The sequence below is a fragment of the Symsagittifera roscoffensis genome, chromosome 7, assembly GCF_963678635.1.
Source record: "Symsagittifera roscoffensis chromosome 7, txSymRosc1.1, whole genome shotgun sequence".
Classification (NCBI taxonomy): Eukaryota; Metazoa; Xenacoelomorpha; order Acoela; family Convolutidae; genus Symsagittifera; species Symsagittifera roscoffensis.
This window is the reverse complement of record NC_087068.1, coordinates 4,014,918-4,040,958: the sequence shown is the minus strand read 5'-3', so window position 1 is coordinate 4,040,958 and position 26,041 is coordinate 4,014,918. Positions and strand designations below refer to the sequence as shown.

General features: G+C 33.4%; 2 protein-coding genes across 2 annotated transcripts in view; both read right to left on the bottom strand.

The window, feature by feature from the left end:
* The window catches only part of LOC134852177 (U4/U6.U5 small nuclear ribonucleoprotein 27 kDa protein-like), a 332,923-nt gene that overhangs the window by 145,370 nt on the left and 161,512 nt on the right, over positions 1 to 26,041 (bottom strand). The gene's annotated exons all lie outside the window — the stretch shown is intronic.
* Positions 17,090 to 25,277, bottom strand: LOC134851566 (rho-related protein racC-like). Its single transcript, XM_063867708.1, has 4 exons — positions 24,886 to 25,277; positions 21,410 to 21,573; positions 20,202 to 20,380; positions 17,090 to 17,430 (listed from the first exon to the last, which is right to left on the bottom strand). Exons 1-4 carry the CDS (start codon positions 25,020 to 25,022, stop codon positions 17,194 to 17,196), a joined length of 717 nt encoding a protein of 238 aa, XP_063723778.1. The 5' UTR covers positions 25,023 to 25,277; the 3' UTR covers positions 17,090 to 17,193.

Here is a 26,041-nt window from a genome sequence, read left to right as displayed (position 1 = left end):
TGGGGTGGTTGATGTATTCACGGGCTGTTCCTGGTTTTGCTGGGAAAGGATGGTTGGGGAACTTTCTTTTAAAAGTGCGGTAAGCTCTATTAGTGTTGAGTGAAGATTCAGTTGATGTGGATGATGGTGCTAATGATTCAGTATAATTTGAAGAGGGTGTAGGGGTAGGGGGGTTGGATGAATTTATTGTGGAGGAGATTTGGTTTATGGTTGGGGTATTAAGGTGGTAGGGTTGTTGTTGAAGGGTAATAAAATTATCTAGCTCTGGGGAGATTCGGGGGGTGTCTGGAGAATGAGATGATTGGTCAGAATGGTATGAGGAGTAGGTTGGGGTAACTTGGGAAGCATAAGAGGGTGTGGGAGTGATTGGGTCAGGGTTATTGGATAATATGGGTTGAAAAGGGGGTTGAGAAAAATTAGAAGAGTTATGAAAATTATTGGATGGGGATGGTTCTGAGTCGGCAAATTCATCGGGGGTTTCAATATTCGGGTTATTGAGTTGTGAGATGGTATATAAAACTGAGATGTGTGAATTAGTGTCGGAATTCATGCCTGATGTTACATTACTAGATGGAAAATCGGGTGGCGGAAAAGCAAAAAGTGGTATTATTGGGATTGGAGAGGTAAGATTGGTTGGGTGGGAATTTGATCGGTGTAGTGATCCAAGTTGGCGGCTCATCGTGGGCTAAAAAAATGATTATTTTGAGACTGAAAAGCGGTGGTATGGGGTTGTTCAATAATTTGTTCATAAGTATTATCATCTTGTGACTGGTGTGTCATTATATGTTGGATGGGACTTTGTGATGTGGTGAGTCGAAAATTTGGATTATGTGTGATGGCTAAATTTCGAAAATTTCGTGGGACTAGGGATAGTGGATGGTTATTTGGTAGGGGTGGTAATTGTGGTGCCGTTGGCGTTATGTCTACATTGTTATGTTCTTCGTCGTATGTATTTTGTCGTGTTGCTATTTTTGTGTTATATTCTTTTATTTGTGCGTCTAAAAGAATTTTGTTTATAGATGTAGAAAAGATTCCAAAAAATCCTGCAAAGAGTATGCGTGCTACGCTTGCTTGTCTGTTTACTTGTGTGTGTATAGCACATGTGTTGTAGATTCCTTTTAAAAGTGAGAAAAGAAATCCAATAAAGTTAAACATTGCGTATAAAATAGTCAATTTTTCTAAGATGTAGTAGGGCCATCCTAGAAAATCGAGGATCTCATTTTTGAGTGTAACAAAGCTAAAAATGTTAATTGGTGATATATCTTGGGGACGGTATTTTTCACCGTTTAGATATATATAATCTTTAATGTCTTTAAAATATCCGCTATAGTCTTGCGTGTAGATATCGGCAAATCCTGCGGTTTCTGCAAGTTTGCGTAAATTTTGGTCTATTGATTGTCTTTGTATAGTGTCCATTTGTGTTAATAATTCTTGGAATTGTTGTGTTCTAATGTGATGTTGAATATCTGATTTTGAATAGATTCCTATTGATTGTAAGTCTATATTTGGGTTTCGAGCAATAGCGCGAATGCTTTCTGGTGAAAATTTTTTGAGTGATTGCATTAATGTGGGATATGGAGTGAGAAGATAATATTTATTTTCATCAGGGTTTAGTTGTACTACATTGTGGCTGTTTTCTGATCCACATGGGACTGCGGTATCCCAGAAATAGGTTCTTCGTGAAAGTGTATCCACGAAATGTACTTTATTCTTATAAAAGATAGGAATTCTTTTATAACATCGTTTATCTTCAAAAACGTATAGTGGTGATATTTTTTTAGTACAAGTATAAAACCATAAGATGTTTCCTTCATAGTCTAAAAAATTTGATCTATTTCCAGATAATAAGTATCCTGCATAGGGTATTTTTAATACTGCTAGTGCAAGTGATTGTAATATTTGTGTTCGTTCTAATTCGCATAGTTGGTGTAGTGTTTCTAATTCGGAGAGTGACATTTCTTGAAAAATTCGGCTAATTGTATAATCTAGTTTCATATCTAAATGAATATCATAGTGGATATTACCGAAATATGTAGTATTCATTAGTGATAATTCTTGTAAGCGTGTGCTTCTGGTGTCATGGGGTTTTAGATGTCCACCAGGTTGTCCGTTGCTTTTTTCAAAATTAACTGGTATATAGGATGTTCCTTCGTTTGGAGGATGACCTGTGGCATATGGGTCGATTTTTACCTTTCCAGTGGTCATGTCGAATCCTTTTTCGTATTCAACTAATATTTCAGAGTATTGTGTTCTGTGAAGTGGATTCCTGTATTTACATGCAAGTTCTGTTTCTTGATATATTTGAAAACGTGTCAATTTATTTTCTATATTGTCTATGTTTCTAAAATTAGAACTTAGTTTTCGTGATGGATGGACTTGTTCATATGGAATTGATTGTATAAAATATTTTTCGTGAAATTTTATCATACGAGCGTGTTTTTTTGCTACTTGAAATGTTGTACATGTATCTTCGGGGAACCAAACAATTGTTGCTTGTGTTCTCGTTGTAGGGTCGCAATAACCTTGATCATTTTTACAAGGTAATCGGATTCCTTGATAGATCATTGTATTATCTGATAAATCTCGTGTTAGTTGTATTTTTTCGAGTTGTATTTTCCAATCAAAAAACATTATTTCTTGGTATCCTTTATTTTTTGTGTCTGCTTTGCAGTTTGATGGGTCATTTAAACCAATGTGTGGTATCCAATGTTTATCGTGTAGGTCATAGGTTAATCGTCCGTGTGCGCCGTTATACGGGTATTTTTCGTCTAGTTTTATATGTCCTTGGTGTCTTTCAAGTTGTGATTGATGTACAGAGTCTGGAAAAACTTGAAAATTAACTAACTTTCTTTGGGAGTTTTTATTTCGTGTGATGTTTAGTCTAAGTAATTCATTTTTACAATCGTCGGGATTGAGATGTAAAAGACGTTCTATATTACTTTGATAGAATGATTCATGGTCAAGTCGGTTTTTGTTTCCGTTCGAGACTTGTGAACAATGTACTTTCTTTTCGGAAAATGTTGCTGTGAATTTATAACCTGTAACTGTTGTTGCTCGGGCTTTTGAATAGAGTGTTGCTATTACATCTGTGGTTTCTATAGCTTGTGGTTCTGTTTCACATTGTGATACTTGATTTATTGCATATTTATGTAGTGTTTTTTGTTCATTTTCTTCACAATCGTAATGTGTTACTAATAAATCTTGTGGTCCTGTACGAGGGGAAGGGTTTATGTTTTGATTTGAGATTACTAGAAAAAGGAGTTGGAGGAAATTAATAATTTTAGAATATACATGTGTATGATAATCCTGAGTATGGATTATAAAATGTAATGTAGCCAATTGTGTTTTTGGTATATCTGTCGTATTTGTATATTACTTCAGTAGTTATAAACGGTGGTGGTAGTGATTGAGCTGTTATGTTAGGTGGATTTAATGGGTAGGGATGTTGGGTAATATTATTTAACTTAACTGTGATTTCAAACTTTAATTGTAAACTGTTTTGCTGGAGTATTTGAATATTGTGATCACGGATATCGTTGTGAATATCTTGGCGATATTGTAATCTATTAAGTGCCCAGTTATGAAGGCGGTTACTTTCTTGATGTTGTCCAAATAGTGGTGGAGGTGCTGTAAATGTATTCCAATCTAGTCTTAAAGGAATATTTATTGATGATTGTTCTCGATATCTGGCGTCGAGATTATTTGGAAAATTTAAGTTAAAAGGTGGTGGTGAAATCTGGCTTATTGATGGTGTTGATGGTAGTGATAATGTTTCTGGTAGTGATGAGGATGTTGTTGTATCCGTAGAAATATCTATGGGGTCATTGACTAAATTTGGTTCACCTTGTGTAAATGAATGTGTAGTCCAATATGGAAATCGTGATGTTTGGTTTGTGGGGTTGAAAGGATTTTCACGTATTTGCTCAGATGTTGGTGTTGAACCTAAGTAATCTGATGGTAGGCTTGAGGTGCTACGTTGTGAAAGAAACGTAGGGGTTTCTGGTAATATACCAATGGGGTTTTCTGGAGTGTTTTGTGATGGGGATTGAGGTATATCAAAATGAACTCGTGGAGTTTGAAAATTTCTGTTTCGTCGAGGATGTATAATTTGTCTATTTATTTCGACTGTATTTTGGTTTTGACTAGGATTTCTTATTCTACTTAGTTCTTGTGGTAGTGTTGGGTATAGGTTATATGTTGGTTCGCTTAGAGGTGCTTGTCGTTGAACTGGTTCTAGTGGTTCTGATAAACGAGCATGTCGTTCTTCAAAAGTGTATGGATTGTCTTGAAAAGAAATTCGTGTAGATGTTTGAGGATTTTGAGTAGTTGAAGGTGGTGTTTGGTTATCTTGGGATGATGTCGGTGAAGACTGATTCTGTGACTGTTGGGTAGCAATTTTTGATGGATTTTTGAATTGTTACTTTAGTGGGAAGGTTTATGTTTATTATAATATTCTTCCAAAAAAATAATTAGAAAAATTGTTGCTAGGGCAAATGTGATGATTGCTTTCTTTATACATTTGCATATTGTCAAAATGAGGGATGATAAAAATGTTATGAAAATTACAAACAATAAAAAAATATCAGTTCTACTGAAAATTGTTCGTATCATTTAGACAAGTTATATGACTCGTACCTGTGGATGTAATCAAGGGTTTTGGAAAGTTGGAGGAATAGTTCGAGTATAGTGTAGAAAATTAAAAAAATGTTACAAAAAATGATTAGGATTATTAGAAAAGATTCAAGTATATCAAAAAGAAATATTATAAAGGTTTCAAGTATTGTAAAAAAATGTTTAAGATTTATGAGTATTTGAGTAACTGATTGAGAGAAGAGCATTTAAGAAATGATCTTTTGGTCGAATATTTTTTGCTGTTTGAGGCGATTTTCAAGTGTGGTCGGATTATTTATTAGTTTTTTGACAAGTGGGTTGAGTTTTGTAAAAAATTGTTGGGGGCAATTTTCATGGTGATTGGGAGGTCGTCTTTTTCTTTATTTTTGTTTGTCAAATGATCCGGGGTATGGTGAGATTTTTATACTTTAGGCTAATTAAAATGTTCATTTTGTTACTTTAGGCTAAGTTAACAAATTTGCTTTGGGGGTATTCGTGGTCTGAGTTGGGGAAATATTGTTGATCTTTGGGTTATTAGATAAGGGAGGGGTACGGTATTATGGTGATATTTATTTTAGTTGTCAAGTTGGAGTGGTTTGCTTATTTTTGACCTGGAGGTCGTAAAGTTATAGTTATAGATGTGCCTGGAGTTCTATATGATTCGTCTAATTGGTCTTAGTTTGAGTTAGAGAAAGTGACGGATTGGATGAATCCTATTGGTCTATTTTGAACTAGAATTATTACGTACTTGTCAGCATGTTATTTTGAAAAATGTAAATGAAAAATGTTTCGGAGGTTTCAAGATTGTGAAGCAAATGTTAAAATTACTTTTGAAATTCCACTTTCTTTAAAATTTTAGATTGGGGGATGAATATTTTATAGTTTTTACGTGGTTGATTTCGGAGTCTTGTTGTTTTTCTATTTTCTGATTTGTCGATTTGTTCTTGGGGTATTATTTGTTCGGTCATTTTTCTATTTTTTCTTTGTTTTGGGGATTCTTTATGGTTTTGTGTATTGTTTTTGGTGGCGGTTGGTTTTGTGTTTTGATTTTCGGTGGGGTTATCATTTTGTTCTGTGTCTGTCAGATGTGGTTCATTTTGAATGATTTTTAATCCTGTGAAAGAATATAATTGAGTTAATTCGCGGAGTGCGTATTCTTTTGGGTAATAAGGTAATAGGTTGTTTCGATGTTGAACGATTTCTTTTTTGTTTGAGTCGGTAATTTTATATGTGACATCAGTGGGTTTTGCAATTATTTGGTATGGTCCTTTTCGAAGGGGTTGTAATTTTTTAGAAATTCCTTTTTGAGTATTAAAATTAGGTATTAAAACAAATGTTCCAATTTTTAATTCGGAGGCTGGTGTAAAACGTGAATTGATTTGTTCATTAATGTTTTGTCTTTGTAATAACTTTTTTGTTATTTTTTGATAAATTTCATTGTGTTTTTTATCTCTATTTAGAATCCATTCGGTGTGTGTACCGGAGGCTAGTTTAAGAATTTGTGGGTGATGAAAATGATCTTCATCGTGTGTATGTAAAGGTAGGTTATAACAAATTGAGTCTTTATTTGGTTGACAATAACCTTGTGCGTTTTTATGAGAATTTGCTGTAAACATTATTGGTTTGCGTGGCTTTTGGTTAAAAACCATTTCGTATGGTGACATTCCTAAAGTTGTCGTAATTTGTGAATTATACGCTAAGGGAAATAATTTTACATCTGCTGACCATTCGGTATATTTTGTATCATTTCCGTTGATGATACATCTAAGATATTCTTGTAATGAACGGTTCATACCTTCGACTAAGCCGTTTGTCCAAGGTGCATGAGATGTACGTGGTTTGTGTTTAATGTTATATAAATGACATAGTGTGATAATTTCATTATTTATGAATTCTGTACCGTTGTCTGTAACTAAAATTTCTGGTAGTCCGAATTTTGCTATCCAGTGTTCATAGAGTGTTGTGTAAGCGTAATAAGCGTTACAATGTGGTACTGGGTTAAGTGCTACATAATGTGTAAATGCGTCAAAAATTACCATAATGTAGGAGTTTCCTTCGGATGAGGGTGAAATTGGTCCTTTGGTATCGAATGAGATACGATGGTTAAAGTACAAGCTTTGTCCTTTAAAATCTTGTTTTTGTGCTATTTGTTTTTGATTTGGGTAAGGTTTATTTAGTTGACATACTATACAGTCATTGCATAGTACTTTTATCCAAATTGGTGCATTTGGGAAATAAAAGTTTTGTATAAAATTTGAATATGTTTTCTCTGATCCAGAGTGTCCTTTAATATTTTGTGTATGTGAAATATTAAAAGCTATAAGAATCATACTTAAAGGGAGACATGGAACTGTAGATTCATTCAGGTTATACTCTAAAAGGTCTGTATTTTCGTTAATTGTTGTGTTGTTAAATTTGCGAAAGTATCGGAGGAGTGTTTTGTTTCCTAGACTGGTTGAATCTGCTTTGATAGGTTTAGTTTTATATTTGTGCCATGATTTCAGTTGTCGAATTATCGGGTCAAGATTTTGACATTGTTTCAGTGTTGAAATTGTAATCGTTTCTGTTGGAGGGAGAAAAATGTTTTCAATTTCGAATTTAGATAAGGGTATTGTATCAAGTGGGTCGTGAAGGTCAAAAACTTGATTTATTGTGTATTTTGAATCATTTGTTTGTGGTCCTGATAAATTTATTTTATCAGTTAAATCTTCTTTTTCAATTAGTGGAAAATGGTCTTTTTTAGGCGGGTGTTGTTTTGTTCGTTTTTGTTGGGTGTTATTTTTTATCCATTGAGAATATGGGATTGGTTTGAAAGTTGATGTTCCAAGTAAATCAACTTCATAATGATTATTTTGACAATCTAAATAAAGTGGGAAATGTTGTAAATTATTTATTTGTGATTGTTCAATATCAGTTTTTACTGCATATTTGCATTCCAATCGGGGTGATGTTTCGTTTTCTGCAAGGTAGAATTTTATGTTTTTGGGTATTTCAACTGTTGTTTTTCGTGTAAGTAATTCAGGTGGTGTATTTCGACTTAAGGTGTCTGGTAATGCAAGATTTTTTCCTGCAGTCCAAACTATATGTAAGTTTGGAAATTTCATTAGAATTAGTTGAAATCTGTAAACTCGGTGGTTTGGGTTAGATTTTTGTGTAAAGAGAAAGATGATTGGTTTATGGTCTGTGAATAGAACTGTTGGATGTTTTGATCCAAGTATCAGAAATTCATATTCTGTTAGTGTATATATTATGGCTGTACATTCTCTCATTAGAGTTGAGAGTCGTAGCTCTGCTTGAGTGAATAATCGAGAATTTGCTGATATGAGGTTCATTTTATTTGTACCATTATGTGATTGTAATAGTGCTGCACCGATGCCAAAGTTCGAAGCATCGCACATTGCATAAAATGGTTGATTTGAATCTGGAATTGTGTTTGAAATTTGTTCAGTTAAAAGTTTCTTTACTTCTTCAAATCGTGTTTGATGTTCTGTGTTCCATTCAAAATTATTTTGTTGTCTAAGGATGTTATAAAATGGTCGTAGATATAATTGCATTTTATAAACATATTTACTTAAAAAGTTTAACATTCCAAGAAATTCTTGGATTTTCTTTTTATTTGTTGGTGGTTGAAGTTTTTGAATAGCGTCAATGCGTGATTTCAATGGAGTGATTGTTTTTCTTTCTATATTATGTCCTAAGAATTTAACTCTTGTCAAAAAGAAGTGTGATTTATCGGGGGCGGCCTTCAGATTTTCGTTCTGAAGTATTTGGTGATATTTTTCTAAAACATTGAACATCTCGTCTTTTGTTTGTGATTGCATAAAAACATCGTCTAAATAGGTGATTGCGTTTTTCTTGAGTATTAGTGGTCTAAAAATTTTGCTCATAAAAGCTGAAAATGCTGCTGGTCCTATGGATATTCCATAGAATAAGCGGTTGAATTCATATTGTTGGTTTCCGATAACAAATTGTGTTAAACGTCGTGATTGTTCATCTAGTGGCATTTGATTGTATGCACTATTCATATCGGCGGTTGTAAAGTATTTGCCGTTTATTTTTGTTAAAATAACTTGTATTGGTTCAATGGGCCAATTACATTTTGATTCATCTATAAGTGAATTGAGGTATCTAGCATCGGGAACGATTTTTAATGATTCTCCTTTAGCTAGAATGATAACGGGGTTGATAAATGTGTTGCCTTTTGGTTGTTCTTCTTTGTTTACTGGTGATATAATGTTGTATTGTTCTAGAATATCGAGTAATCTGTTCACTTTATCATGTAAATGAATTGGTACTTTACTTGCTCTCTGTTTTTTGAAAACTGCGTCTGGTTTTAACGGGAGATGTAGTGATGAACTGATTTTGCCAACATCAAATTTTGATGTTGCATAGACTGATGAATATTTAATTAGCTGTTTGGCTAACTTTTCGAATTCGTCTTGTGTTATTTGTGAATGTTGGAAATTAAACATTGTTAAAAATTTCTGTTGGTCCTCTGTGTAGTTACTCACGTTGAATGTAGGTTTGAAATATGGAGTTTTTGTGAAATAATCCGTATTTCTGTTTTCGTTACTTATTATATTATTTATGGATAATTCTTCATTAAGAATTGTAGATTGGCAAATATCTAGTAATTGGAGTATATTATTTACGCGATAGGCTTTTTCGTGTATTGGTGATATTGTAGCGTTGGTTTCACAATATCCTAAAAGTCCTAAAGGTAATGTTACTTGGTAAGGTGTGTTATTATAGACATGTAAGGAAATGATATCGGAATTCGAATTTTTCAAATATTTTATGGATGAGATTGTGATTTTGAAAAATTTGTGAATAGGTTTGAATTCAAATTCTGACATATAAAATTTTTGTTTGTTTTGTTCTTTATCATATTGGTGAACTTGTTTGATTGAAAAGTTATAGATATTTCCTGATAGTGGTTTTAGGTGTTTTCTTTGTTGGTTAAATATCGGGTAGAATTTTGAAAAGAATGGTGGTTGTTTATTTAATCTTTGAAAAAATGTTAAGGATGTTTCTTTTGTTTTTGTATATTTATCTTTGATTAATATTTTACTATTTAGTATGTTAATTGTTGGTATATACTTCGAAATAAATGGTATTCCAATGATATTATATTTAATGTCAGTGATATGGAATATTTGTTTAAATGGCTTATTTAAAATTTTGCTTTGCTCCATTGTTCTGGTGGGGAGGAGAAATAATTGGATTTTTCCGTAGTTTATCAATGTTGATCCTTGTGCTGTTGCTAACTTACTGGAGGTTTCAAGAGGTGTTAGCTTTGGGTGTAAAGTTTTTATTTCATTCCATGTGGGGATGTTTATTATGTTTGATTCTGCTCCTGAATCAATTAAAAAATCTATTTCAAGGTCTGGTGGTTGAAATTCTTTATTTCTTGGGCTTTCTAAGAGAAATGGTATTGTCCAAATTTTTTCTTTGGGTTGTTCTTTTTGTATATTTTGATAAATGTGGTTTGTATTCAAGCATTTTGTTTTGGTATTTTTATTGGTTTGATTTGTAGTGTTAATCTCATTTGTTTCTTGCGTCGTTGGTGTGGAATTTATGGGTGTAGTGTAATAATTTTGAAGAAATTCTGATTGATTTTCATATATGTGTGATGAAAAGGGTTGTTCATATATGACAGATTCATAGTCATTTTCGACTTTTATCATATTGATAGAAAGAGTGTTTTCAGTATCACTTTCTGAATCTGATGATGTACAGTTTATTTGATTGAGTTGTAACGTATCAGTTACTGTGTCATCAATACCTGGAGGGTCTGATGTTGTTTCTGGGTTAGATTGTACTTGATTGATTTGTCTTTGATGTTTAGGTGTACTACTTCTGTGGCGATTATTAGAATTATTATAGTTATTATTATTCCGGTGTGGTGATTGGGAATAATTTCTATAACGATTATTATAACTTGAGTGTCGATTTTGTGAATTATTTCGCGATCTGTTTTGGTAATTATTGTTTGGTCTGTTATAGTTCGATCTATTATATGAGTTATTCCTTGATTGATTGTTCGGGTAATTCTGGTTTCGGTTGTTTGAATAACTTCTATTTCGATTATAGGAGTAGTTTCTATTCCTATTGTATGATGAATTTCGTGATTGGTTGTTTGGATAGTAGTTATTTCTTGATTGGGAATTAGATCTAGAAACAAATCGTTGTGTATTTGAATTTGATCTGGAGTAGTTATTTCGACTATTTGGTCTATTGTAGTGATTTTGTGATGAATTATTCGTGTTTCTTCGTTCTGGTGATCTTCCTCTATAACTTGAGTTATATGGTGATTGATTTCTTGTATAATTTTTATTGTTCGGGAGTGGTTTTCCTGAACTGTTGTTGCTGTAAACTGTTTTGTTCGGTAGATTTTGATCTTTTTTCATGTATTGATAGAATGATTTATTTGGTTCTTTATATTTTTGAGGTTTATTTTGATTGTCTTGCTGTTTTTGTCTACATTCGGAAATACTATGTCCGTATCGTCGGCAATAATTACACCATTTTTTGAAAGATGTTTTGCCTTTAAAGTTTGGGTTCTTTTCGTAAATATTGAGTATTTCAGTGATTTTTTCAACGAGGTCTGTCTCTGATTCCTGTATATTATTAATATTAGTGGGAGTCGTTTCAATTCTGTTAACGTATTGTAATTTCAGATTTTCCATTTCTTCTAGTTTCATCGTGATTTCTGCTTGTTCTAATTTGTCTACTAGTTTCCGAAAATCTAAATCGGGTTCTCGAATTGAAGAAGGATGGGATGCTCTCTTTTTTATTGCTATTTTCCTTAATTGTGGTGTTAAAGTCATCATTAAGATTTCTGTCATCTTTGTGTTTTTATAGTCATGTGTATTTAATGAATATGCTTTTCGAACTAGTGTTTCGATTCGTACTGCTATTTGCTTGATGGTTTCGTTTGGTAATCTGCGAATTTCATTGCATAAAACTCTTTGTTGTTGTTTGTTTCTTTCGGAGTCAAACATTTTTGAAAATTCCTGTGTAAACCTTTTCCAGTTTGATTTTATTTCTAGAGGTAGTACTGAAAACCATTTTTGGGCTGCGCCATCTAAGGTTGTTTGTATTAACGCTGTGCGTCGATGTATCCAATTTTGATGTAGTGGCGTATTAATTGGTTCAGGTCCAATATTTAAAATCAGGTTTGCTGTTACTGCATTTAAATAATCTTCTACAGAGTATTCAGGGTCTGTTCCTGTGAAAACCATTAAAGGTTTGTTTGATGTTATTGATGATCCACCCATAAGGTATGGATTCATTGTCATTTGTAATGATTCTGCTGCATTTGGCATTTGAGAAAAATTTGAAAGTTGGTTTCTTGTTATTTCATGTTGTTGGAGATAATATGGGAGTGGTATTTCATTTTGCATTTGTGATGCTTGATACGAGTGTGCAGTCATTGGATTTTGTTGTTGAATTGGTTGAAAAGATTGTGTATTAATTAGATTTTGTTGTTGAATTGGTTGTTGATGTTGTGCATCTATTGGTTGTGGAGAAAAATTTCTATGATTTGTACGTGTTCTCTGTATTCCTTGTCTACGATATTCTTGAGTATTTTGTGCAAATATATCTGGTTGTAAGAAATCATCATCTGAGGATAAATAATCCATTTGATAAGATGTCTGTTTTTTATTTTTATTTTGTTGAAAAAATGGGTAATTTTCACTGTGATCCTGTGGAGGATTTGTTTGGAAATTTATTGAATTAGGTTGGGTCATTGGGTTATCCCAATTTCGAGATCTTGTATATTGGTTAAAATTTCTTTGTGGTTGGTTATATGTTTTTGATGAATGTGTATAATTATAATTATGGTCTGCAAAGTTGTTTCTAGTGAATGTTTTGCGTGTTTTTGATGGTATTGTCATGGGTCTGTATGTTTGGTAATCCATATGTGAACATTTAGGGGCAACCGAAGGTTTAACGGTTGATTGTAAGGTTACCTGTGTTTGTGAAGGATTTGTATTTCTTGGTGTTGTTAAATTTGGGCGTATTGGTGAAATACTTTGTTGTGTAGTTGTTGTGTGTACAATTTCTTCATTTATGAAGTGTGATGGTGTCTGGATATCTTGTTGAGTAAGATTCCTAGTTCCATTGAGGTTTTCATTGTGTATGACTGTAGAGTTTAAACTATTATTTTGTGTATCGGGCAAAAATGTATTATAGTTTAATGGTGTTGCATCAATGGTTAATGGTATTACTTTTACATAATCTCTTATGTAAGATATCGTACTTATTGCTTGACTTGAGATTGATTGTGGGAAGCTTATAAATGCGGGATGAGACCATTCGGGGTCCCAAACATAATCTGATTGTTCTGTCATAGCGGTATCATCGTTCGAGTTTTGGGGTCTAAAATTTTTTCTTGCTTGTGCAATTAAATCAATATTGTGTGTGAAATAATCTATTATGAACCATGCCAAAATTTTTTGTAGATCGTGTTTTGTATGTTGTGAAACGTCGTCTTTCGTGAAATTTTCTTTAATGATGTTTAAATAACTAGAGAGTAGTGTGATTTCATGTCGTACTCTTAAATGTTTAGATGTTTCTGTCGGTGAGACATTTGTTATTGGGATTTCGTTTTCTAATATCGAAATATAACTATATATTATTGCGAAAACTTCATTGGTGAATATGGAGTTTGCTCTTTGTGAGTTATGATATTGGATGCTTTTTATATATTCTGAAAAAACTTTTGAAAATTCTAAATCAAGATCGTCTGTTTGAATTGTATATTTTCTATTATTATGGTTTGGTGAGGTGAATTCTATGGAGTAGATTCCATACTGTTGTGTTATGTTGCATATATCTTTTAAGTAGTGGTCTATGATTTGTCTTTTGATTTTTACATCTGGGAACTCTGTTTTACATGGACTGATTCCGGGTTCAAATAAATTTACGAGTAAATTTTGACAAAATATGTGTTGTCCTCTATCAGTATCTGCATCTACTATAAAAGGAAAGATTTCATCATCATCTGGACTTTCTTCACCTGGGGTGTGCGTTGAGCTCATTTTTTCGTTCGATGACTGTTAATATGTAATTATTAATGTGTCGAATTGGTTGATTCCAATTGTATAAATGTACTGGTTTGTGTTTATACTGCTTTTTTATTCTTCTTTTTCCTCTTTTTGATGAATTTGAAGTTGTTTCTGAGTCAGAAAAATATAATTGATCGTGAAGTGGGTAATTTTTATCTATTGATTCTTTTAGTTTGTAAAGTTCGTCTAAACTGTTGGTTTCTGATTCTGAAAATGCGTTTCGATTTTTTGAAAATCTTTTTCGTGTTATTTGTCTTTGTTTCGTTATTATTTTTCTTTTTAGTGTTTGTCGTTTTGTTCGAATGTATCCAACTGTTTGTGTATGAGGTGTGATTACAAGGTCGTATTTTTTGTTATCTATTTCACAATTGTGTAAAACGATTGTTTGTTTATTTCCTAGGTTTTTAAATGACATAAGGTTTAGGATGACGGATGCAAAAGGTTGTTAAATGGTTTCTATTTTCCTAAACTGTTAGTTCTTACGATTTTTTGGTTAGCTTAACCTGGGTCTATTTGTTCAGGGTTGGAGAGAAAAGTATATCGATTCCGAAGAATGATTTTTTACTTTCTCGTGGCTAGTATAAGTTAAGGTGTTAACTTACTTAATCTTACTTAGGGGTAGTGATTGTGTTCAAGGGTTGGAGAATAGTAAATCGATCCACAAGGTTCAGGTATAATTAGAACGCGAGTAGTTCGTTAGATACTATTTTAAACTTACTAAGTCTAAGATTTATCCTGGGTCTGGTAAGAGGGGGGGTCAAGTGAAGGATGAATAACCGAAGTTCTTCACTATTTATCCTAATTTGAATGATTAGTTTTGTTTAAAAATTTCTATTAGTCTTAGGTCTTTAGAAAGGGTTGGGTAGTGAATCGACGTTTGAGGTCGTTAGACACTAATTAAGTGGGTTGGGGAGAACAAAGTTGTTCTGTTTGATCCAAGGATAAGCCTTGATGATCAATTTTTGAAATTTAATTAAGTAGAAAATGATTTAAGATCCAAGGATAAGCCTTGATGATCTGGTTTTAAAATTAAGTGAATTTAAGTTTTAATAAAATTTTAAATGTGTGTAAAGGAAAGATTTAGTGTTTTGATGATATTAGTGGGTTTATGATTGCTGTTATGTTTTAGGTGATGGAGCTGGAACAACAGGATGATTTATGATTACTAACCATTTATTGTCATGCTACTAATTTTTATTTTTTATTTTTCAATAAATATTTTTCAAACATGTTTTGTATATTACTGCAGAGTTTTAGGAAAACGATCTTAGATCTTTTTATCAATCGTTATTGTATATTAATAATTTTGTTTAGCGCCTGAAATGATTTTGAAGATTAACTTCAAGGTTTTATGTTTGCAAATGAAAATCTAAATTCATTGCCAGTAGTATTCTAAATATAAAAGTTTGTTCTGGTTTTTGCCTAACTATCATATAGCTATATGGCAAGTTTCTACTTTGTCGTATGTCGTCTCTGGTTCGAGGTCTTCTTCCAATTCCAGGTAGTTCTGTTATGGTTCGGAATATTGGCTCTGATCTATTGAGTCGTAGAGACATTTCGATTAAATTATTGTCGTATAACATTTTGTAAATGTTTTTGTCTAATTTCTAATCTATTTTGGTTAATTCTAAGCTATTAAGGTCTTGTTCGAGACTTATGGTCGCACCAGATGAGTTATGACCGAGTTGGTTAACTCATAGAGTAATTTCGGATAGGGTACACCGTCTGCTCGTCACGCTATCTTATTTTCGGCCGGATAGATTCGTGCAACTTCTTAGTCTAATACCGATCCTAATCTTACTCTTATACTATCTAGTCTCAGGTTGTTTAACTAGTCTCTGCTAGGCTCAATAGATCTAGGGTATACTGGTTTATTGCGGCTGCTGAAGTGCTCGGGAGAGTCCAACTAATTTCTAAGTTAAATTCAAATCTCTCTGGTGCTGAAATTACAAGTAACTTCAGCACTTACAAATAAGTGGGTTGTTAGTTAGATGGATCATGATTGGTTAATATTAAATACTTTACATTGGTAAAATATCTAATTTATCCAATCATAAAATGTAGTTTAGATCAGGTTCCAATCATAAAAATATCATACATTTTGCGAAAAGGGTGCCATCGAACTTTCGAAGAGCTTTTTTTTGCTTTGGCATAAGTTTTGGTGTATTGTCCTAAATAAAAAAAGTGTGAAAAAATGCGATTCCAACAATTTTCATGTATGCAAAAAATTTTCCTAGTTATTTTGGAATTCTCCAAAAAAAATTTTGTTTTTTTTTCAGCCACAAATCGAACTAAGTCTTGAGTGCACTAACATTGAGTTTCTTCTTTTTGGTAATTAACTTATTTCAAAAACGCTAAAAACTCTTTTTTATGGCATTTGTATGTATGCCTTGATCAATGTCTGATAATTTAAAAATTCAACTTTTAAAAGTAAGCATCGTTGAAAATGTTTGCTAAAAGTTAAAAGTTTGATACTTTCTTTAGTTTATCAATGTAAGACTGAATAAAGACTTTTCAGGCTATAAGCAATGCTTTTTTAAGGCAAAACGGTCAAACCTTTGGTCACTTTACTTTGAGTAAAGAAGGTTTTTTTCACTTCTGTTCAGTTACGAAAACCACCAAAAAATTTTGAGAAAAAGAAAAACGTAAAAGTTCAAAATTTTTTAGTTTAAAGAAAAGTGCTAGTCTGACAATTTCCATATATGAAAAATCACTAATCAAAGACCTTTCATGCAATTTTCTGTACTAGTGGAAATGCATGAAAAGTGTATGGCTAGCATTTTTCCATGAAAGAAAATTTTATGGTTGGACCTTTTCCCCATAAAACTTTTTTATGATTAGCATTTTTGGTGAATACGGGTTAATGTAAGACAATAACCATTATGCGAGTTGTTCAAACTAAAGTGGATTAGCTTTTTTGAGTAAATAAAAATTAGCAAAAAATGAGAAAAAAATCATGAGAAACAGAAAGTTGCAAGTCAAAAATTGAAAGTAAAACAAGTTTTTTCTAAGCTAAAGTAAACCTCGCTTTATTTGATGTTAAGTCTCAAGCCAAAAGCAACTGTTATCTTTAGAAAGTACCGTTTAGAATTGTGAACTTTCTGAAAAATTTACATAAAAAATGATTATATTCCAATATAGTTGATTATAATCTATTGGCATCAATTTTGGGGACAACAGAATCAAGTCGATTTAATTTTTTTCATCGAAAGCATTTATCAGAAACATTTAACGTTTGTTGTTCAACAAACCCATTCCAAGTGTGAGCCTTTCATCTAATAAGAAATAAAACTAAAAAATAATGTGATCTATAAATATTAACTAGAAGAACTAAATTTAATTTTAAAGCATTGAAGATTAACTTTTCAAGAATAAAAGAGCAAAAAACTAAAAGATAAGGTGTGTAAGTTTTTATAAAACTCACAGTTTGGCCAGTTTTTTTATTCTTGTTTTTATAATTTGACTTTTTTCTCGTCTTTTTGAAAATTTGATGTTTTGAAAGTTTGAACTATAAGAATCGACAAAAGTGTCTAGGTCTCCTTCGTGAAGGTTTATGTTTTTCGTTGAAATGCAGCTCGATAGCAGTGTTCAACACGTGGTTCACATTATACCCGGAACTAGCAGAGCACTCCACGTATCTGGCACAATTGCACTTTTTAGCCAAACTGGATCCCTCTTTGTGGGTTATGAAGGTTCCCTCTGGAAGCCCGTGGATTCTAAGGTCACTTTTGGTTCCCAGTAGTACCTTAAGAGTGGCGAATTCAAGCAGGCATTTTGTTTACGACTAAAAAGTGTCCTCGGAACTTTCTCAAATTTGATAATTTATAACATTTTTATAATTCTTTTTAGTTTGCTTCAAGCATTTTACTTCAAAACATCCACGCATCTCATCTATCTCCTTTTTTAAAAGATTTCAAAATGTAAAATGGCATTTAAAGTTTGTATTAAAAACTAAAAAAATTCGAACCTTAATATTTCGAATGAATAATTTTTAGATTTAACGAGCAGAAGCGTTGTTTGTATTTAATTTTCCAGAAAGCGCTTTAGACGATTTGGTGCCCATTTGGCGGTTTTTGCGCAATTGCTCATAACTACATAATACTAAAAACAATTCGGGCAGTTCCATTGTGAGTAGTTACTAAAATGAATTTACAAACCACGCCGAAAACTTTACTGCCTGGGGGATCATCATGGAATCTAAAGGTCCGTTCACGGGTTTCTACGAATGTTCACATGTTTCAGCTCTTTATACCATTCACGATTAGCGGCGCAAGAGAGTGGATTGCGTAAGGGGCTGACTAAACGCATATTTCGATTTTACCGCTGTAATTTAACCTTGTTTCTAATTTAACCCCAATTCAAGAAATCTGATGCAAGCACCCCCTAAGCTAACCCAAAACGTAGGCCTGAAATGTTTTAACGTTCGCTGGCCGCTTTAAGCTGTGCCTTAAAAACCGTCATCCCCGCACTGGAGTTTCATGGATAAAAATGGATTATATTGTCATTTTATAGTCAGTAAAATCCATAAAATTACAAAAGTAATCGATTAGAATCCATTATAAATGCATTTTAATCATAATATTTTTATGTCAATATAATCCATTATAATAGATTATAATCGATTATAATGGATTTTTAGAGGTGTTTGTGAATTTTGTAAATTTTGCAAGTTATCTCACTTCCAGTTTAGAGCAGTTGCCACAGATTACGTTTCATAAACTTAAGTTTTTCAAATAAGTTTTTATACATTTAAATTTCTCTACTTTTGCAATTTGACAGTTTAACATTTTATTTAACAGTTATTTTTCACAATCGTCGGCAGCGTAAAAAATTACTATTTGCCCACTACGCCCCCTCCCCCACCCACTACTCCTGGGACACACATAAAGTGATCCATCACAACTTCTAACAACAACCTCTTCCCCCCCCCCCCTCCTGTTTAGGCCACCGCCGCCGTGTGTGTGTGTGTGGGGGGGGGGGGGTTGCAGGTACCTGGACTGTGTATATACACCTGGACGCTCAAGTAGTGGGGTTAAACAGGGGCGGGGGGGTGGTTGTGGTGGGTAAAATAAGGAGGAATAAATTAGGGGTGGGATGGTAAACTTGGAGTGGGTGCGGTAGGGAGTGGGTCAATTTTCATGGATTTTTGTGGCCTAAAAAATCGATTATATTGTCAAAACAATCGATTATAATGGATTTTAAAATATTGAATATAATCTATTATAATCCATCAAAAATCCATTTTCAGGGTTGGATGGGTTTTTTTGGCGAGATAGTCCATTATAATAGATTATTTTCCACCAAAACTCCTGTGCGGATCGGGTCATTCTGCGATTTTTGCACACTAACTGACTACTTGTGTGTTCAGCTTTGGTTTCATGCATGCGATTTTTGTATTTTGATTTGGAAGAGCTCCCGGGTTGAATTAGCATTGCAAATACTTTAGAAAAAAGGTTACTAGGTGCAAATACTACGTTGCTGAAACTTAAACATAGAAGTTTGTAGTTGCAAATAAACAAAACTGAAAAGGAAATCTCTAAAACTATAAAGGAAACATTTTCTTTACAATTTTAGAGATTTTCTTTTCAATTCTGATTAACTTTTAACAGCAAACTTCCATGTTTGTGTTTGAACTACGTAAGATTTGCACCTAGTAACCTTTTTCTACGCGCAACTATTTACCAAAAAGACATATTGAGGGAACTTGAGTCGTATCAGGGGCGGATCTAGGATTTTCTCGAGGGGGGGGGGGGGGCGATTATCAAAAATTTTTGAAAATTTTGTCGACCTTTTTTTTAGATCGACCAAATTGATTTTCCTAGCTCTCCCAAAGCACTAAAAAGACCCTGTTTTGGTCAAATTTCTGCGCCGCAGGCACAATTTTGAAAAACAGGCCAAAAAGCGTTTTTAGGCACTTTTTAGAAAATTTTTACTAAAAAAATTGCGTGTTTTTGGTGCGCGCTCCCCCCTCAAAATTAGTATAAATTGGCGCTCTAGGAAAATTTTCAGGGTCCGTCACCAAATATGGATATCTCAAAATAGTACAAAGGGGGGACCCTTTGGGTCGGCAGGGGGTCAAATCACCCTTCGCCCATTTAATCCGCCCAGGAGTCGTATCATATTAAAACAATTACCTTTCATTTAAGGCTAGGATAAAATAAAAAGAAAAAAACGCCTCAGTGCCGCCGATTAATGTAACAAAAAGTTCTGTGATGATGACAGAACTGCACCCGGCTAGTCGTGCTGGATGGTACCGCGACAACTCCTCGCAACAGTGGCAGCTCGCAAAATTTTAGGGAATCGTCAACTCAGAAATAAGTGCAACCTAAGACTAATTTAACGCCCTTCGTTCTAATGAAGCACACAACGCATTGGGTCGATTGTGGCGGTCAGTATTTTTCTTTTTCGACTGTCGTTTATTTCGAGTTGTAGTGTAATGTTATAATTATATATAACATGATATAAATGTTTTGTGATCTCGAGATCTGCCTGCTTGAATTGGTTTAGTTCTGAGACCTTTTTGTGGGCTGTGGTTAAAAAGTGGTTGACTTCTGGAATCCAGTAAGATTGCACGTTTGAGAAGGTTTCCGTGGCTGCTTGTTGGATGCAGCTTTGCATCAGTTTGTTTTTGGTTGCTTGCCTCGAGGGTTCACTATAGAACTTGCTAGATAGACGCGAAGAACTGACCAGTTTAACTGAAAAAAAAAACTCTCTTTAAAACGTGTCAGCGTGAACAGCTGAACAAATTTTCATAACATTTCTAACATGCAAATTGCCGTGTGAACAATCTTTGAATATCTCTGTTTTGTAATTTAACAAGGGGGGGAACTGGAAAAGAGCCTCTCTTTTTTTCAGTAGTGAATCCAAAATGTTCTCGAGGTTGGATACAAAAAATGTGTTGACCATTCCGCCCCTTCTTTTGTTTAGGTTTCCTTATGAATTTCCCAAAGTTTTAGCGACAACTCATTTGTAGCAAAAACAAGTCATTGTTTTTTTTTTAGTTTTTAAAGCGTATTCAATCATGGACGAATGTAGGAGCTCAGCAAGTGGAGCTTTCAGTTTTTTAGGAGCTTTCAGTTTTTTAGCACCAAAAGCAGTTTTGGAAAAACAGTAGGGTAGATTGGCCAAAGCATTTATTACAAAACCAAATGGGAAGACTAAACCAAATGGGTGCCTTCCACCCAATCCCCCCCCCCCCCCCCCCACCGCCTAAACGTTTTCGTATCTAGTGCAAAAAGAATGAAAACGTCTCTTTGCAACGAAGCAAGGCAGATTCTTTCATTTCAAACTGATCCTTTAAAGTTAATTTGATATTATAATAGGTTCTACTGTTCTGGCATATTCTGACAGAAGACTGGTTGAGCAAAAATTTCCGTTCGATTAACGTCTTTCGAATAGTTGACAAATTTGCCAAATTTTCCAGATTTTTTTTTTCAGATTCTTTGAATTGTCAATTCTGATAGGCTAATATTTGGGGGCATTAGATCCTTCTCGCATGGGGATACTCTATTTGACTTTTCAGACCAACAGGCCGAACGACCAATGAGCCGAAAGTCAGAATGCCATTCCAACATGCTGAAAATTGGTATTGTTTTGCAACATAACAACAGATTATTACGACTGCTGTTACGCAATTGTTGCATAACTCTGACGTAATTTTGACTACACGATTAGTGTCTGATGTTGAAAGTTGGCCTTTTTGAGAGATTAAGTTGATGACTGACTGTTTTCGTATCGGCTGCTTGGGCTTGCGAGGGCGAAGCAGACGAGGATGACACTGGCATCTGTGTACTGGATGGGTCTCAGTCTGGCATACTCCTGCTGTCCGGCTGTGTCCTCTATCACCAACTCACACCTCTTCCCCTTGTACTGGATCACCCGAGTGTACCTAGGCAACAACAAATCCAATTTCACTCAACTCAGCCAAAAACAAATGAGCCAAAATATCCAGACATATCAGCCATAGACAATTCAACATAGCTTTTGTTTCGAGTCAAAATAGAAAAACACTCAAGTCATGGCGAAGTGCTGATCAAGATCAAAATCATTCGGAAGATTGGTTCATGCAAATAAATTGACTTGTAGTGAAGATAAGTCTGTAAAAATGATTACTTCATTTTAAAAACAAAGCACAATAAAAACGTGTTTTTTTTTCGTGGGTAGAACGAAGTTTTTTTGCCAAAAAGTCGAATCAGCTGGAAAACCTGAAAAGAAAGTTCAATAGCTACACAAGCTCTAAATTACTTTTAGTTTTACCGATTAGAAAAAACTTAACTGCTCGTATGAAGAAAAATCTGCTGTATCTTTCTACTGCCCTTAAAAATGACGGAGAAGTTTTGGGTGGCAAAAGTGATGAAAGAATTGAAGAAAAAAAACAAAAAAAATCGTTATATGGTGCTGATTGAAACTATACAGATAAAACGATTACAAAAATGCAAAACTTCAAAGACGTTTTTCTCAAATTGGACGAAAGATTGGATGAACTTCAAAGGCGTTTTTCAAAGATTAGACAAAAATTGAATGGAAGTAAAATTGCTTAGAATTTCACCAGAATTATCAGTGCAAGTTTGGATTCAAAATGTAACACCAAAATGGGTCTTTTTTTGGTTTTTTCAAGTACTCAAAATTTGCTCTGAAATGACCAATTGAATTGATGAAATTTTTATTTCAAAAGAAGCGCCTCTTATGCGGACCAAAAAAATCTAGAAGGTTTCTAAATAACTTTCTTATACTAACCAAATTGAAATTTTGGAACCACTTAACTTAAAAAAAAACTGCAGCAGGAAAAAATTATGTTTTTTTTTGAGTTCGTGGCATCAATAAACATTAAAGCTTGAAATAACGAGTGAAAAAATCAAAAATGAAGAATTTAGCGTTTAAAACAGCTAATTAAAAAGTCGAAAGCTTTCCGGAGAAAAAAACACACCGAGAACAAGTATTCCAGCCCTTTCTTCGAAATTCAGAACAACAAGCAGTGCTAATTGATTATTGTTTGATTCGAAAAAAATAAACGAGGCATGACAATGCATCGGACTGCACGCAGTTCTACCTCCGCGAGTGTTGATTTTGACATAAGTGACATAATTTATCAAATGGCATTGGCGCTATAAAGAGTTGGCTTGCCCGGAAAGATCTCTACGAGCGGCTCAAAAAAATAGTCCTGAGATAGCTCTTATTTTGCTAAACGGCCCTGTTTTTACCGGGTTGAAGATTCAACTGGACTGTATTTAGGAACTGCAAGTGAACTACAATTTGATAGATCAGCTGAGCGTTGAAAACCAATCACCGAAATTTTTCTCAATTTTTGTCCATTATTGAAGAATTTATTGGAAAACTTGGTAAAATCATTTCAAGAACATCAAAAATTTGTATACAGTACAGGATAATTCCCAAAATCTAGAAGACAAAATCAAGGATCGCAAAGTGTCTTTTAAACCTTTCTCAGCAGGGAAGGTTCTAGGGTTTTCTCGAGGGGGTCGGATTTTTTTTAGGTCAACCGATGTAATCTTTCGAGCTCTCCCAGAGCACTAAAAAGTCCCTATTTTGGCCAAATTTTCTGCGCCACAGGTAAAATTAATAAAAAAGTTCGAAAAAGACTTTTTTAGAAACTTTTTGGAAAATTTTGAGCAAACAATTGCGTTTTTTTGTCGCGCGCTCCCCCCTCAAAATTAGTATATATTAGCGCCGAAATTTTAAGAAAAATTTTAAGAAAATTTTATGGATCCATCAGCCAAAAATGGATATCTCAAATTAGTAAAAAGGTGGGACGCTTTGGGTGGGCAGGAGGTCAAATCCGTGCGAGAAGGCGTCCGCCCCCATCCCCCTAAAATTCCTAGCTCTAAAAGTATTTGGAAAATCATACGTGCTCAGTAAAAAAAGAAAAAGATAGATTATAATATATTTTTTTGTTAGTCTCCATAATTTTCAAAAAAAATGATTAAAATCGATTAAAGAAGGATTATAATATTACTAACTTTCGAAGCAAAAAAATCATTCAAATGGATCATAATCGAAGTATTTTTCTCAAACGTTATTGAATTATAACCCATTATAATGGATTATAACTCATTATTTATCAACCAACGTCATCGCTTCATTCCGTTTTATTTTGTTTTGTTTTCTGCGCTTTTCAGTTGGTAACCGAACTAAAATAAACTGTAGTTTTTTTTCTTAGTGCTCAAATTTTAATTAATTTGATTTTTTGGGGTTTTTCATGCAGAAAAGCTAAATTGTAACTCATTATGATTTTTTGTAAGACAATGTGTTGATTGAAAAAGAGATTCTAAACTATTACAATAGATTATAAGAGATTATAGATTTTCGGAAAAATTACAATTAGGTATAATTGATTATATTTTATTATAATGCTATCATTATAATGGATTATAAATTGCTTAAACATCTGAAATCGGCGCTTATTAATTATTATAATTTGTTAAAAGTACAATTATAATTTTCATATAATCGATTTTTTTCTCTTTTTACTGAGTGCAGGTATTCTCAATTATGATTAATTTCCTTAATTAACTTTCCTATCTTCCTCAATTTAACCTTGATAATAGTATTGGTATTTCTGATGTGTGTTTATTTTGTGCTGTCTTTGATGAATTTTTCAAGAATCTTCATCATCTTGGTTAGATTGCCAAAATGTTTGAACCTTGGAAAACTAATGTTAAATTTTTTCTGTTGTCTTTTTTGGCTTGATTTATGCTTTGCTGCGAGGGTTAATTTTTTGAACACTCAAGCTTTAGAGTGGCGTCGAATTGACTTTGAACTGCAAGTTTCTAGTACTTGTTGGTCCGAATTTTTCAAATATCTTCCCAATTCTTCATAAGTTTGCTTTTATTATATGCAGATCAAATTTTTTGATAAAAAAAAACGCTACATAGATAAACAATTTAATCTTTTTTGAGCTACTGTACTGTTTATGACGTGAATGAAAAAAAAACGTATGATTGATCCAAACATACTTTTATGGTCGTAATAAAAGATCTGGTGAACAAGTCTTGAAATAGTAATCAGTGAGGATTTTGAAAAGAAAATTAAAAAATTTCCCAAAAACGCAGAGTTTTCAAAATATGTAAACATTAATTAGGTACTCTAATTACAAATTACGGTTAATAATAATTAACTTTTATAAGTTATGATAAGGTACTAATTATAGTTAGGTATACAATAAGTTAGCAGTGTGGACACTCACCTGTCGTACATGGTGGGTTCGCTGTAGGGGTCGAATCTGTTCTCAACCAGACGTTTGATCAAACAAGTCTTCCCCACCCCCGCGTCCCCCACAAACACCAGCTTAATCTTCTCCACCAGAAGAGTACCACCATCCATCTTAAACTAGACTCAAAATAAACGGCCTTGAGTCGCGAAAATATACAGCTTCACTACAAAACAACTCAGTCTGGAATGTGGGCAAATAGCAGAAACGGACTACAGGATTGGACAGGCCTTATAGTCTTTCAATTATCCTCTGCGAATCGCAGAAACCTCAATTATTGTAACTAATATTATGTTCCAGTTGTCAAAAAAATAGTCGACTTGAAAAAATAATGATTTGAACTTTTGCGGTAAGCTCTAGGGAGAAACAATTGAGTAATATACTCTTGAGACAATTACAGATCAGAGATTTATCTTCATCCAGTTTTGTTAAAATAACGGCGATGAATGATGGTGCAACAATGTTTTCAATCAAGCAAAGTATTATTCGAGACTAGTTCACGATTTAAAAAAAAATCTTTGTTCGTTAAATGTTCGAACAATGTATGGCGTAATAACTTAGCAAAAAATTAAAACTTATGATTTGTCGAGGCCGATAAAAATAACTCTTGTTGAAATGAGTATGAGTTTTTTAAATTAAGTATTTAGAGCTGGCAGTTTATATCATTGTAAATGATTGCTATGCTGTTTTAAAGCAAATGCAGACGTAGTTTTTCACGATCAGAATTAATACGTTGAGAAGCTTATAGCTAATTCATGAAACTAATTTTATGTGTCTAATCAACCAAAGCACTTTTATTGTGATAAAAATCATGCCATAAGAAAAATAAACTAAAAACAAAACACAAATATCACAGAATGTTTTGGCCGGAAATGCTGAGAAAAAAATCCTTTTTTTTTTTCAACCCGCATTTTACAAAACGATTTTTAAGCATACCAAAAGTCTTTTGACTTCTTTTAATTTTGAGCAGAACTCATTCTGAAAGATATAATTTTTGCTAATTTTTTCGCTCTTTTCCGACAAGTATTTAACAATTCTGAAGACTTTCATCTCTTTTCCGACAAAGCTTTAACTTGATTAAAGAATTGGCTTTGGAGCCCAGGCACATACAGACACAAAAATTTTGCGCCTA